Raw genomic sequence first — 14,410 nt, 5'->3', positions numbered from 1 at the left:
TTGTACAGTCATGCTTTGTAGGTTAATGTGTACCAATAGATTTAAAGTATTTCAGTCTAGCCTGTAGTGCTGCAATTTTGAGAATCAATGAATTGTTTAAGTCATTCATCAAGCAAAAATTTGTGTCCTGTTTTGAACTTGTGGTCGGACACAACAGTCAATTTGAAGTCCTTTGAACCTTCTGACTAGTTCGATGATTAATAAATTTAATATTTAAAAAAAACTACAAAATAAGAATCCCACTAGCATAGTTAGAGTAGACTTAAATTAGGACTACAGAAAGCAAATGCCCACACACACTGATGGACAGGGAGGCCCCGTTCCAACTGCTGTCTTTCTTCAACAGAGCCTGATCTAGGGTCTGGGGATGGACCATTTGGCACAGCCTCCCCTAGTTTCTACAGAGATAAGCGAGCAGGTGCGCTTCCATATCGACTTGCTTCGCCTCTATCCTCCGACACCAAGGTTCGAGGGAAGTAGCTCCCCCTGCTCACCCTGAGGATCACAGGCTGGGTTGACCCCCCTCCTATAGGTCTCATCGGCACTCAACAGATTGCAAGCTTATCTGATAACTTCTCTGGGCTTTACCGTCAGATTTAGGAAGGGGGACACCTCAGGGAAACTCCACTGATACTCCACAATGCTCCTCCTCCATCGGGAACCTGAGAACTAGTTTGACCCCCGCTTATTGCCATAACAAAACACTTACCTATACATAATACACCCAGCAGCTCCCTCCGTGTCTCATTTTCTTTGGCTACAGCACTAAAGCCTCAGATATGTGGAAAAAAAAAAGGAAAACCATAATCTTCTGTCGATGCTCCTCAAGCTACAAACAGTTCTGGACAATAAGGGTCATTTAGAGTAATCAATGTAAGGAGAGATCAGATGAGAGAAAAGAGACTGGATTTGAGTTTGTATTGCTTTCACAATGTAACTGCAATCTGAAGAGATTCCATTATTTAAGTATATTGAGCATGTACAGTTTGCAGGACACAATTACACAAACAAACCTCTTCTTCTAGTATTAATTTTGTTATACATCTATCATATTGTTTAACTCAATGTTATGTAGTGCACTAAAAAAAATGAAGTCATCTTTACTCTAACTGAGATATGTGTTGCTAACCGTGATTTGTAGTTTTCTGGTGTGAGTGTTTTCCCCCCTTAAAGTACACACTGATAAAGTGATTTATTATACATTAGTATATTTACATGTAATCTGTGCAAAACATGCACAAACATTTGCATTTGGGTTTGGCTGAATATCAGTGGAAACAATCATAAATAATGTTGCATTATGGAAACAAAATACGTTGACATAAAACTGGCTGTCCATTTCAAGATCTTTAACACAAGCACACACATAGGAAAGAGTAAAACTGTTAATGGAACTTGAACATATTTTTACCACTGCTGTGTTGGTAAACTTGGACTGCTTAAACTGTCCTGATGAGAAGACTTGATTATTGTTTTTTCATCTTATATCAAACTTATTGTGAAACTATTTAAAAATGATCAATTGTAGTTTATTTTGTATGCTGTTGTGTAACCATTTCATATTTTGAACTTTTTTTTCTTGCAAATGTGTTATTGTGTTAAGATAATCTTGTCTAGTTGATCGGTGTAATAAAATAATGTACATTGTTTTTTTTTAACATGTCACTTGTCTTCATTTGTGTTCCAACAATATTCATTTAAACACTGTCAAATAAATAAATTACATCCACTCTCTCAGATGTACATTTTATCTGCAGACACAGAAGCTGTCTCAAACAGCATTTACACTTAATTAGACTCACACTGGGGGAGGCAGAACAACTCAGTCTTTTCTGCCCCACTTTTACCCAGGAATTCTGATCATTAAAATTGTTCAACAAGAAGCCCACAGGGAAAATCTACAATATTAAAGCTCAGCAGAACCCAAGCATTATTTATGTCCAGTTTGCTGCATAAGTGCAAATGCAGTTTTTACGAACTCAGTCCGGGAGTATGAGGTTGTCTAGGTGCTCTGTGGTGGCGGTAGGCTCTTTCCCTTTGAAACCACCACAGCCTGCTCACCAACGCTGTCATCAATAAGCAAAGAGATGGCGCCATCTAGCTGTTTTGAGGCTGCTAATGCCACTACGGCTTTCTCTGTGGGGAAGCCCATCTTCTCCAGCTGCTGGAGTCTGAAAGCAAAGATCTGTCTTTTAGTCAACTGTGAATGTTTACTTGAAATCATGTAAATAAAATTGCATTTTTATGTAATGTGAGAACTTTTGAGATTTAAAAAAAAAACATGATATGCTTGGTGATATTAAATTATTACTAACCGCAACGAGGAAACTGATGATTTAGGAACTTCCACTTTTGCATCAGGGTCGTCAGGAGCGTCCTGTAGCGAGGCCAGTATCCCTGCCCTTAGCATCTGCTCCTCCAACACCTCTGCCTCAGACAGCGCAGCAGACTCCTCCATGATCCAGGCAGGCAATGGCTCGATCTGTGGGTGGTGGTTCCAAACAGAGAGGTCCCTTGTGGGGGGAGCAGCTGCCTGATCTACAGGCATCATCTCAGAAAGAGATCTAGATCTGTGACAACAGATTACGTTAAAATGATCAGATCTGCCACTGTGGACATTCAAGGAGACTTTTGTTGTGAATGAGATGAATCACACCTGTGTGAGGTAGTGTAGGTGGGCAATCTGAACCTCGCTGAGGTGGGAACATATGCCCAGTCAGGAATGAAATCCATGACCCTGGCCTCCTCCAGCTCCTGTAACATCCCAATGAGGGGCTGACGATCTGAGGTATATTAAGTATTATAAAAAAGAGCTGAGAGAACCACTGGGTTACTTTGGGTTCAAACCCTCAGTAACATATAACGCGCCTATATTATGGGTTGATTACATTGGAAATGCAATGACTTTTCCTTATTTCAGGAGTAAGATGTCACATTGTCATTTAATAAAGGTTAACTATGCTTGAAAAGGAAAGGATACAGTTATGTCCAATGCATATTGAGCAGAAGTGAAGCAGGGCAGGTGTCCCCGGAAGTAGCAGCAAACCAATAAGCAGAAGAATCCAGGGGAGAAACCAGACTGGCAAACACCTCAGCAGCCTCCTCTGTGTCACCTGACGACACTGCGCTGTAAACAGAGCCAGCTGAATGGCAGAGTAACCACAGATCCGACTCGCCTCACCACCACCAACAAAGAGCACCAGAGTGTAAAGAAGAGGTAATATGGTCATCGAGAGGATGGAGAGAGCGAGGAAGGCGACTGTTCCCCATCGACGTTCCTGACATGGTCCAACCAGCAGCAGGAGAGCAACACTGACCAGCAGAGAGGGTAGTTCATCATGACTGAGAGCATACAGGAACAGATCTAAGAAGAGAGGGGAGAAAATGTTTTACATAATTTGATTTCTCCAGCACTGAAATATCAGATTTGCATGTAAAACCACACAGGACAGTTACCTCTGAACCTTGGGAAGTCTCCACCTGGACCTAAACTGAGACTTGCCTGGATGCCCCCAGCATACATCAGCAGCATGAGTGTTATCAATGAAGATGTTCCCAAACAGAATCCAGGACTGTCTGATCCAAACCAAAACCATACTGACAACATGCGACCAAGCATTATTTAAGATTAGCTGTAGTTTCTCCACACGCTTGTCCTTTTGTGGCACAGCTCTGGTGACATAACAAGGACAGCGTATACAAATAGAGAGCTGATGTCTACAATAACAGCATAAATCGACAACTGGCTACAAAGTCCTCTACGATTTGTCCTGTCAAGTCTTCTCTGCCAACAACACTGAACTCGTACGAAGAGACTCGCGAGTTTAACTGATGTTCTAAATATAGTTATATTCTTAAAACATGAGTAATGATGTTTTTAAGAAAGAAAACTCCCGGTGTGAAAATGTTTTCAAAGCTAAAAACATACCCACTTCCTATTATGTTACGTAGTGTTCTTCTTAGTGTTTATTGGCCGTTGGTAACTCAGAGTAAAGACGCATTACCGCCACCAACAGGCCACACTGCAAATTCGTTATTTCGTCTGTCATACCTCTTTTTTCATGCAACCGTTAAACATATGACTACTGCCGCTGAAACCGTTTGTTAATTAATCTATTTATTGGTCAACATAAGGTTAATGTTTTATCAAGAAAACTACCAAACTGGTATTAGCTTCTAAAATGTAAGGGTTTATTCTGTTTAAATTAGAGACACTTGAATATCTGTGGGTTTTGGATGGTTGGTGTGACAAAACAGTCAATTTGAGTCCCACGATGAACTCAACCCCGAGTATCAGAATTATACGTTATGTAGATGTTTATATTGATATATTGTGATATTGAAATTAAACTTTCAACGTTTTAATATTTTAGGTTATTTAATGTAACTTCAAAGTTACTATCATTCAGGCACTGTCACTGCTCATGACAGCACTCGGAAATCTCGCGATATTTTGCGGTCTCTGCGAAGAGAAGAGCACTTCTCCAGCAGCCAGCTCTATCTAGTCGTCTTGCGGAGGAACACCGAAATGGCGTCGGCTCCGGGTAGGTGAAGCATTGTGATAATTTAAACGGAGTTTAAAGGAATTGCGTTATTTAATCTAAACTGAAAGTTGATGGGGTTGTTTTAAAAGAGATTGTGTCACGCATAAGCCATTTTCGGCTTTTATTCAATGAATCGTCGTGATGCTTTGCCACCGCTAGGCACAAGGCCTAGTTTCGTTAGCTCATCGAGTCGTTGCGATATTTTGTCGGATTATTTCTGCGCATAGATGTTGAAAACAGAGGTCAAATTACATATTTTGTCAAACTTGTTTATTGAATACATGCGCCGATGGTTTCCAGTTAGTTTGAAAGACCGTGTTGTTTGATGAGTGGCTTATAGAGCGTCGCTGTGGAGTCGTTGAATGGCGACCTAACGACCGGTCTGCTTAACGTGCTGCTCGCGCGCAAAGGATGTTTTGTTCGCATGCTGAGTAATGAGCTAACTAACGTTCACACTGTTGTTTAACAGATTACAGCTCCTACAACCAGACCAGCGCCCAGCAGGGGTAAGACTACTCAATCTTCTTACTGCACTCCCTGAATTTAAAAGTTTTTTCTTTCTTCAAGGTTTTTGTAAGCATCGAATGAGCAATGGTGGAAAAGTAACTAGTGCTATAGTTTGTAGTAATCAGATTAAGATCTTACAAGGGAAACATGTGGTTCCCAACCTTTTTGGCTTGTGATATTTTCAACAATCCACTATTTCACAGAAAGTCAAATTTTTGTGTATCAGAACCTTGTTTATTCTTCTTTATTCCTCTCGCATTAATCATCTCAGCGCCCCTCAGATTTATCTGCTGACAGTTTGGAGGGGCCCTGACCTCTTGTTTTAGAACCCAATAAATTAACTGGTTAACTGTATATAAAGTGCATAAAGGTTCATCCATTGTTCTGTCATTTAGAGCACTCGTTGTAAATTATGTTCATAGTTTTCTTCTCTTTATAGTGTACATATATTTAGCAGTACAATTCATCTGTAAAGTACTACAAAACTTACCTGTATAGTATGTTCATCTTACCTATCTACCTGTATACCATTTAGAGGCATAATGTATCTGTATATATCCTGCACTTGCTGCTTTGCGCTTCTGGTTAGATGCTAAACTTCATTTCGTTACCCTGTCCTTGTACATGCGTACAATAAAGTTGAATCTAATCTAATCTCAAGCAGCTACAACAGTAAAATGCTGTTTATGCTTTGAAACATCACAGTTAACAGTCTAGTATTGTCAGAATAGCGTACTTCTACTGTTGATGCTTTCCCACCTGTACTCCATTAGGTTTTTAGTATTTTTTTAATTGCTGTGTTTGCCCCTTTTTCTTTCTTTTTTCTTTTTTTTTTACGTAATAAAGGGCTCTGAGTACTTCCTCCACCACTGCGGATGAGTCTATGGCCTCACTGCACTGTTGAGAAAGACTGTATGATATGTTTAGATCTAAGGTGGACCCTTTATTTTCTGAAGCTAAAACTGATTTGTGCTTTTACAGGTATGCCTCTTATGCTGCCCAACCTTCACAAAGTTATGGACAATCTGCACAGGTGAGATTTAACATCGCTGGGTAGAATTTTGGCTGTAGCCTATAGCTTAATTCTAGCCAGCCTTTTTTAAGCTTGTGATGGTTGTCATTTCAGCTTAAATGATTCAAAAGACTGAAATTGTTTATCAAAATGTACAAAAATAAATTAAAAATATATTTATTTAAAAATAAATAAGTGTTGTAAGCACTCTGTGCTTACAACACTTAAGAGGGTGATCTAGGAATGGGAAGTTAATTTAAGAATGTAATTTAAAATGGGTACAGTAATCAGTGTTCAAGTTTAATGTCTTTTTAAGCCTGGAAAATGATTACTCAGTCTTCATCTTTAGTTGTTTATTCTAGCTGGTAGTTAAAGTATGCTCTTTCCTTTCAGCAGAGTTATGGCCAGCAGAATTATGGGTCATATGCCCAACCTGCTGCTGCTGACAGCAGTTACACCCAGACAACACCTGCTGCTGGAGGCTACACTCAGCAGCAACAGCAGTATGGGTCCTCATATGGTCAGCCAGCTTCAGGTCAGTTATTAATGTAGAGACATTTGACTCATTTTGTTGTGGTTATGCTTTGAATGATATTGAGTGGGCTGGGTTGGGTTGGACTGAACAAAATTAAGCTAATTTCAAGATTAGACACAAAAGAAGTCACATTCACAGGGCCTTTGAAATCTGATACAGGTGTCTTACAGTCTGGTTACCCAATATTTAAAACGTTTTATGTGTGCAACTTGTTGCTTAACTTTACAACATTTTTAAATATTTATGTCTAAACACGCCAATTTGACTTTTTGTGCACCATCGGGTTTGTGCAGTCTGGACAGTCTTTGTGCCCATAAAGTCTGATTTTTATCATTGTTATTTCAGAATTCCCTCAAGTTTTAGGTTTATGATTCTTTTTGTTGCATCCAAAATAAACACAAAAGAATTTTTGGCATTGATGTGTTTTCCACAGCTGGATATCCAGCTGCCCAGTCTACCACTCACAGCTACTCACAGTCAGCCCAGGGCTACGGAGCCAGTGGTTATGACAGTACTCCAGCTGCTGCTGCCCCAGCTGCTTCCCAGTCTTATGGCTCTCAGCCAGGGTATGCTGCCCAGTCTGCTTACCCTGGTTATGGCCAGCAGGCTGCTCCCACTGCACCACAGAGGTATGTACTCTGTGCTTAGAAAACAAATAAGACGTGAATTCCACAAGAATGTGCTTATCTTTTTACTTAATGCTCTGCCTTACTTTGTCTCTATCAGTTACAATGCTAACAGCCAGCCGGCTAGTTACAACCAGAATAGCTACAGCCAACCAGCAGGATATGGCCAGCAACAGCCTGGTTACCAGGCCCAGCAGGCAAGCTATGGCCAGCAGCAGGGGTACCAGCAGCAGACTCAGCAACAGCAACAGGCTCCTCCTGCTTATCCTCCTCAGGCTGCTGGTTCCTACGGGCAGCCTCCAGCCAACCAGTATGGACAGCAAGGTGGACCACCCAGCTACAACCAGTCCAACCATTACAGTAAGCTTTGCTTTTCATCCTTGCTAAACTGCTGTTTGCTTATGTTAATTTATACTGTCCAGTTTAATGTTGTAGTAAATGGACATTGATGACTATGCATTTGTGCTCTTCTTTTGTAGGTAATTACAGACAGGATGGTCAGGGTGGAGGCTCTGGTTACTCTGGCTCTGAGCCTTCAAGGTACCCAGGGCCAGGGGAAGGCAGGGGCCCCGGCAGGGATGGCTTTGATCGGGGTGGAATGATGCATCGTGGCCGTGGCATGGGCCGTGGCATGGGGTAAGCGTCTTTCCGTAGTAATTAACCTCACATATATTTTGACTCTACAGGTGCTGTGGCCACTTGGGGCAGGGCTGAGACAAGTACCCATTAGAAACAGATTGAATAATTCAAGGTAATGCACCATCAATTTATTCAACTTTATTCTCTTAAAAAATGAGAAGATCCTGAATTATCAGCAGTCACTGCTGGTAAATTATGGGTCTCTCCTATAATGACTGTGCAGGGTTAGCATCCAGTTTCTCTCAGCCCTGCCTCTCTTTGGCCAAAGGTAAGAAAAAGATTAGTCCCTTTTTAATCTAAGATGATTAGAGACCTGTGCATAAACATTTAGGTTGAACAGCGTATATCCTAGAACATAATTCGATTAGGAGCCAAAATCAAGACGTTTTAGGGTAACAGAAATTGCAGAATCCATAATTGATCAGAAAATGTGATAAAATTTTATTGAAAGAAAATCTTATCATATAATCAAAACTACAATGGGTTTCCTTAAGGTAGGTTCAAATACTGTCTGAGTAATACCCCTTTAAATCAGTTTCACACCATGGTGCATCATTCATTGGTACAAGAATGCAATTAGATGTAGCATAAATCCTGCAGATATTTTAAAACTTTTGTGGTGCTGGAGTCCTTAACTAAATTTAGTTTGTCCTGCAAAACCTTATAACACAGAATTGATATTTTAAGGAATTTAATCGTAGAAACCAGCCTCATGCAGTCCATCCTGTTGCATTTCATATACATATTCACGCATACTTACGTGCGATATATTGGGTCGGTGTGCTTCTTGAAAAGGGTTTTTCCTTCTTTTCTTTTTTCTTTTTTTTTTTAACTTAAAATCATCCATTTGTGTTTTCAGTTTGTGAAAACAAGGCTGTCACTAGCAATAAGTATCTGCCCTCATTTGACTGGCCTGAGGAAGTAGCACTAAGAGGACAAATGGCACCATAAAATTAATGGAGTCATTGTGCTAAAGGTACTATAAGACCTCAGTAAAATATAGCACCAACTACAGAGAGACAAAGAAAATGAGGAACAATCTTTCTCAGTGAATTTTCTGGTCCTAGAAGGTGATCTGAAGTCATTGATTTATGGCATCTGTTGTACTGAAAGTTTTTGTTCAGTCTCTTTAATGGGTTTTTGTGGTCAAAGTTGCAATATCCATCCAAAATTCATCAGTGGACATTGTGTTAAGATCAAAACAGATTTAAAGTAAGTTTGATGCAAGTTATTTTTGTAACTCATCCACTGTCTTTATTTGCCTACCACATACTGACAGTGTTTTGTGGTGTCACATCTCCTTCACAAAGTTAGAGGGAAAAAACTGATCTAGTTATGTTAAATGATTTGGGAAAAATACAGGAATTGTTAAGACCGTGTGCACAGACATACAATATTTCTTTACTCTAACAACATTTTAATAGTACTCTAGGTTTTGTCTTAGTGCAGAGACCTTCAGTCCATGGATTTTGGTGTAGTGTGATCCAGTCGAATCTCAGCCTGGTTACAAAAACTGGCATTCAGGTGTATTACACTTCTTTATATTGTGTCTCTTCTGTAGATGTGTATCCTTTATGACGGTGAAATTAGAACTCAGTTGAGCTGGTCCTTAACATATTCACTCCGGTACCCTTATTGAGATGCCAATCAAATCTGCACTTGATACAGAGGGACATTTGAACAGTTTGTTCACTTTGTCTACTGTTCGCTGTAGTTGGAAATGGTTTGATCCAACTCCAAATCACATTCACAGATATCCAGTTCCCCTGAAAAGAAATTGAAATGGTTACCAAGAGAAAGGCCAGGGGTATTAAAGTGATCAGAGGTTGTAAGGTGCATTTGTTTTGGTTTAGATTTGTTTAGATTTCACTGTGTTAAAACTAAAGGATGAAAAACATAACATTGCTCAATCAGCATATTTGGTTTCTCAAATACTACAGAAACAATCCTCAGTACAGATCTTGATAACATAAGTTTTTTTTAGGGTTTGGTATGGGAAAGAACTTTTTTCAAAGTACTAATTGATCAGATGTGGGTCAGAAAGGGCACGTGGACCATCGGTTCTTGTTTCAGGTGTTCTTTGAAATGCATAGGTCTTTTATTTTGAGGATTTCATCTGTTCTGGTTCAACAGTGTCAACCTCTCTAAAATAATAGAGTTCTTCATGACATGTTTCTTATGGTTTTTGGTACAGTGAACACATACACATGCAGAAATGAAATATTTAGACTTTTTTTTTTTTTTACAATACAGGACTCTAACCAAGCAACTCTGCAGTCTTTCCAAAGTACATAAAACAACTTGCATAAATAGGAATACAGCCCTAAATACATTTATACATTCATAGGTAGAGTAGATGCTTTGTACTTAAATTTTCATTTTAGCTTAACTTTAGCTTTGCACAGGTATATTTGTGTTTTCTGGGGGGGGGGGGGCACATATTGTCATTTTGAAATGTTTGAAATTGTTTTTGTGGTTTGGAATACAAATGTTTGATCACATTCTTTTGAGCACTTTTTAACATGCTTTGTCACATTTATACCGTACAGGTAACAGTGAGAGCCATTTAAAACCATCTATTCTCTAAAAAGTATCTGTACTCAGTACAGAGCCGCCAGCTTAAGCAACAGGAGGGAGCTTAAACAAAGATTCGGGGTCTGCCTTTTTTCAAGAACTGAGGATGGTGGTTTTTATAAGCATGATGGGTATATTAATTGACCAAGTCTTTGTTTTTAATTTAACGTAACCTTGGTAAACACTGTAAAAAATCTTTTTGGTGTTGATTTGTCTTGAACATTGTATAATTGTGTTTTGTTTTGTTTTTTGTTTTTTTTTTATTACCTGATTAATGTGATCGCCTGCTCATCTTGTGCAGTTTCAGATGCATTGTGTTTTTACACTTGTACGTGTCAGCTGTAACTTTTGTTAGAGCTAATGTTGTTAGGGTGTTGGCTTGTTTGGGTACAACTCTGTATGCCATCAATGCATCTGAAATCTTTACCTGTGTACAAATGTTTGGGTTTTGTCACGTTTTAAAAGGCAGTGAAAATATGTTAGCCAATAATTTTGCACAAATGTATCCACTGCTGAAAACTGTCACTGAGATTGTACTCAGCTAAGGAATGGCACATAGTTAAAACACTTGTCCCCTCGATTTAGATTGTGTATTTATAATTCTGGGGAGTTTTTTAGTTGCTGTTCAACTAGTTAGAATGTTTTGATTACTCCCTCAATCAAGCCACTTTGCTCGAGCCATGGAAGTGGCTGTAAAAGGGAAAACGCCTTCATATCTCCATTTATTCCCCCATAGCAGCGCTGGAGACAGAGGTGGCTTCAGTAAGCCTGGTGGTAAGTTAACGAGAATTACACTGGTTAGTCCTTTAAAAGCCTTAAACTTTTTGAGCAAATATGCTTCGAGTATTGATGTGTCTTTGTGGTATTCAAAATTTATCTACATGAACATATTTGAAAATATTGGGGAATATTTTTTTTTCAATGCCTGAGACCATTTTCTCTGGGGTACTTGGTATAATTCAGTCACTGCTTATGGTTTGACAAAGAGTTTTGACAGGTTAATGACAAATTTTTTGCTCAAACGTGTTTGTTACTGCCTTAACAAATCTCACGAGCTGAATTCCTGGGTTTTGGTCTTTTTTTTTTTCCTCTGAGGATTTCTTACTGGTCTTAGAGGCTTTTCAAATGACACACAATTATTTGCCAAAGGGTCTGAGGTGTTCTATTTTCAATTCAGAATATCACTTGTGGGAATTGTGTACCAAAAGGTGCCATTTTGAACTTCCCAATATGTCTGACTGTGTCTATAAGGGAGTGTCTGGATTATCTGTTGTAGTACTTCTCAGGTGTTGTACACTCACCTTCAGTTGCACACACTGACTTTTCTCAATTTGTTTCTCTTCCTCTCAAATGATGGACTACAGGACCAATGAGCGGCGACGAGCGTGATATGGGTGAGTAGTCTCTCATTTAAACCCCTTATTACTCGTTGATGTTGCTGGTTCACGTGCTGAATACTTTTATGAAATGGTATTAGGAAAGATTGTATTTTTGCTGCATATTGAGGATTTTTTTCTGTTTGTTGTAGGACGCCCCGAAGAGCAGGATGACTCTGAGAACAGCACGATCTACATCACAGGGTTGACTGAGAAGGCTAACCTGGAGGAAATGGCCGAATTCTTTAAACACGTCGGCCCAATTAGGGTAAGATTAGTTTTTCCACTCTGAATGTTGATGGAAGCAAAACTAAAATGGAATCTAAACGAAATTGTCATTGTGTGTTAAGATTAACCGCAGACTTGGCCAGCCAGCCATTAACATATACACAGACAAGGACACAGGAAAGCCCAAGGGAGATGCCACTCTGTCCTATGAGGAGCCAATCTGTGCCAAAGCAGCTGTGGAGCACTTTGATGGTATGTTATATTAACTGCACATCAGACCCAAAAAGGATCATTAATCTTATGGCATTTGTTAAAATGCATCCAACTAAAATATCTTGTGAATAGTTTTATATTATTTTTTATATTTTTAATTGCAGGGAAGGAGTTCCAAGGCCGAAGGCTTAAGGTGTCCATGGCACGCCGAAAGCCCATGATGGGTGGAATGAGAGGTGGCATGCCCATGCGAGATGGCATGATGGGTCGTGGAGGTAAATGTCAGCCGAGCCTTCCCAGGTTTCCTCTGACCTTTGTCGTCATAAAATGTGCAGCTTTTGGCTTCATTAAAACAGCGTTAGTTTAAATAAACATTTAAATAACCAGTTACCATTTCCTCTTCTTCTTATTAGGTATGATGGGCCGTGGAGGAGACCGTGGAGGGTTTGGTCCACGAGGTGGTCCACGTGGTATGGGCCGAGGTGGACCCACAGGAGGCAACATGCAGCAAAGAGCTGGGGACTGGGAGTGTCCTAACCCGTATGTGTTACTTTTCCAGTGCAACATTTTCTTGAATTTTATTTTCTTTTTTATTAGTCAAAGATGAGTTTTTAATTTAATGGTCTGTCTTCTCAGGGGTTGTGGCAACCAGAACTTTGCCTGGAGAATGGAGTGTAACCAGTGCAAAGCTCCCAAACCAGAAGGGCTGGGTGGTGGCCCTCCATTCCCCCCTGGAGGTGACCGAGGCAGAGGTGGAATGGGAATGCGTGGAGGCAGAGGTATGGATCGCGGTGGGCCAGCGGGAGTAGGAGGCCCAGGTGGCCCCGGAGGATTCCGTGGTGGCTGGGGAGGAGACCGTGGTGGGTTCAGAGGACGTGGTGGAATGGATAGGGGAGGATTTCGTGGGGCTGGGCGTGGAGGACCACCTATGGACCGAATGGGTGGAAGAGGTGGAAGAGGAATGGGTCCACCAGGTGGCAAGATGGATATGAGGTAGGATTAAGTTCCTTTAACCAGTCAACTAATTACATGTTTTCTGAAACTGGTCATTGGGTAGAATTATATAATTTTAGATGCAGCGACTGCAAATCTGTGACCAGAGTGTATGATTTGAATGTTGGTGTGAAAGAGATGGATACAGAGATCTGTCATTTATATTACTTTTCTGTTTTTGTTTGTTTTTTTGTTTTTTTTTTTAAAGGGACCATCGCCAGGAACGCAGAGACCGACCATACTGAAGGACAACTTCATGACTGTTCCTCTTGTGGAATTCGATTTTTAAGACGAGAATTTTTAATTTATGATTCCGTACTTCAATGGTTAGAACTGCTGTCAAACATCCTGTGCAGTTTCAGTCAACTCGTGTTTCCATTTTTCTTTTTTTATTTTAGTTTACCCATGTTTATGCTGCATCTTGTATTGTGCATGTTTTTTTGTTGTTGCTTTTTTTTAAATACGCAGATTAGGTTTGACATTGTATTGTTAAATTTAATATTTTTCATTCATAAACATAATTGCCTCCCCATTCCCATAACTGACAATTGTATTATGACGAATTTGGGAAATAAAATTTTACTGATTTGATGTATTTGAGATGTGGGCTTTTGCTTTACACAATGAAGTCATACAGGAAAAGTCAGAACAGGTAATTTATACAGTCTCTTTGAAACATGAATTGGGAGCTCACAGCAGCAGTTGGCATTGTGTTTTTGTCCCCTTCGTCCTGTAGTAAAGTGACTATGTTGCTGATGAAGACATTTTGTAGGTTATTCTTACAGTCGAGAAAATACCATAGATAATACATAGTGAAAACAAACAATTTTAAGATGATGTTGATGTTAAGACTGGGCGTATAACCAGTGTAGTGATTATGAACTGTCCTCAATGCGTGTAAAGCAGTGTGAAGCTCCTACTTGCATTGTTTGACCTCTCTGTCACATTCACATTACTTTATCTGTTGGATACTTGCTTCACCACAGATTTAGATAAATGCTAGATGCCATTTTGTTTCTTGCCAATAGGTGGTGCTGCAGCTCTGAATCAGATAATACTGGCTGAATTTTGGCATCAGTGATACTGTTTGTCCTTGATCATGCTAAAGACTGAAGTGACTGACCTGACAAAACAATGGTAACATACAGGATTTCAATTCTTTT

General features: G+C 39.8%; 3 protein-coding genes across 7 annotated transcripts in view; 2 read left to right on the top strand and 1 right to left on the bottom strand.

Moving 5' to 3' along the window:
* The window catches only part of emid1 (EMI domain containing 1), a 51,021-nt gene extending 50,183 nt beyond the window's left edge, over positions 1-838 (top strand). For both annotated transcript variants that reach the window (XM_041041484.1, XM_041041483.1), the window contains exon 16: positions 347-838. In XM_041041484.1, the coding sequence (XP_040897418.1) occupies positions 347-480 (134 nt within the window). In that variant the 3' untranslated portion in view covers positions 481-838. The remainder of the gene's footprint in view (positions 1-346) is intronic.
* A 77-nt stretch (positions 839-915) lies between these two features.
* Positions 916-3,933, bottom strand: rhbdd3 (rhomboid domain containing 3). Its single transcript, XM_041041485.1, has 5 exons — positions 3,457-3,933; positions 2,981-3,364; positions 2,657-2,783; positions 2,316-2,570; positions 916-2,171 (listed from the first exon to the last, which is right to left on the bottom strand). The coding sequence occupies exons 1-5, from the start codon at positions 3,617-3,619 to the stop codon at positions 2,003-2,005; spliced, it is 1,098 nt and encodes a 365-aa protein (XP_040897419.1). The 5' UTR covers positions 3,620-3,933; the 3' UTR covers positions 916-2,002.
* A 541-nt stretch (positions 3,934-4,474) lies between these two features.
* Positions 4,475-13,838, top strand: ewsr1b (EWS RNA-binding protein 1b). Of its 4 annotated transcripts, none has more exons than XM_041041482.1 (15): positions 4,475-4,544; positions 5,014-5,050; positions 6,033-6,084; positions 6,460-6,598; positions 7,032-7,227; positions 7,325-7,584; positions 7,704-7,860; positions 11,177-11,211; positions 11,802-11,831; positions 11,966-12,081; positions 12,164-12,293; positions 12,419-12,529; positions 12,668-12,794; positions 12,891-13,247; positions 13,456-13,838. In XM_041041482.1, exons 1-15 carry the CDS (start codon positions 4,529-4,531, stop codon positions 13,490-13,492), a joined length of 1,800 nt encoding a protein of 599 aa, XP_040897416.1. In that variant the 5' UTR covers positions 4,475-4,528; the 3' UTR covers positions 13,493-13,838. The 4 variants fall into 4 exon arrangements, with proteins under 4 accessions (XP_040897416.1, XP_040897414.1, XP_040897415.1 ...); XM_041041480.1 differs by having other exon boundaries at positions 11,174-11,211; XM_041041481.1 differs by having other exon boundaries at positions 6,457-6,598.
* Positions 13,839-14,410: the final 572 nt, after the last annotated feature.

The sequence above is a fragment of the Toxotes jaculatrix genome, chromosome 7 (assembly GCF_017976425.1).
Source record: "Toxotes jaculatrix isolate fToxJac2 chromosome 7, fToxJac2.pri, whole genome shotgun sequence".
Taxonomy (NCBI): Eukaryota; Metazoa; Chordata; class Actinopteri; family Toxotidae; genus Toxotes; species Toxotes jaculatrix.
Note: the sequence above shows the minus strand (reverse complement) of the source record. Positions and strands in the feature narration are given on the sequence as shown.

Excerpts from the sequence above, each read along its gene's own strand:
- ewsr1b (XM_041041479.1), top strand. Across the intron at positions 6,085-6,456 it reads GTTATGGACAATCTGCACAG|CAGAGTTATGGCCAGCAGAA; the intron begins GTGAGATTTAAC and ends CTTTCCTTTCAG. Across the intron at positions 12,530-12,667 it reads TGGCATGATGGGTCGTGGAG|GTATGATGGGCCGTGGAGGA; the intron begins GTAAATGTCAGC and ends TCTTCTTATTAG.
- rhbdd3 (XM_041041485.1), bottom strand. The coding sequence starts at position 3,619 with ATGCTTGGTCGCATGTTGTCAGTATGGTTTTGGTTTGGATCAGACAGT. Across the intron at positions 3,365-3,456 it reads AGACTTCCCAAGGTTCAGAG|ATCTGTTCCTGTATGCTCTC; the intron begins GTAACTGTCCTG and ends CTCTCTTCTTAG. Across the intron at positions 2,172-2,315 it reads TCATCAGTTTCCTCGTTGCG|ACTCCAGCAGCTGGAGAAGA; the intron begins GTTAGTAATAAT and ends CTTTGCTTTCAG.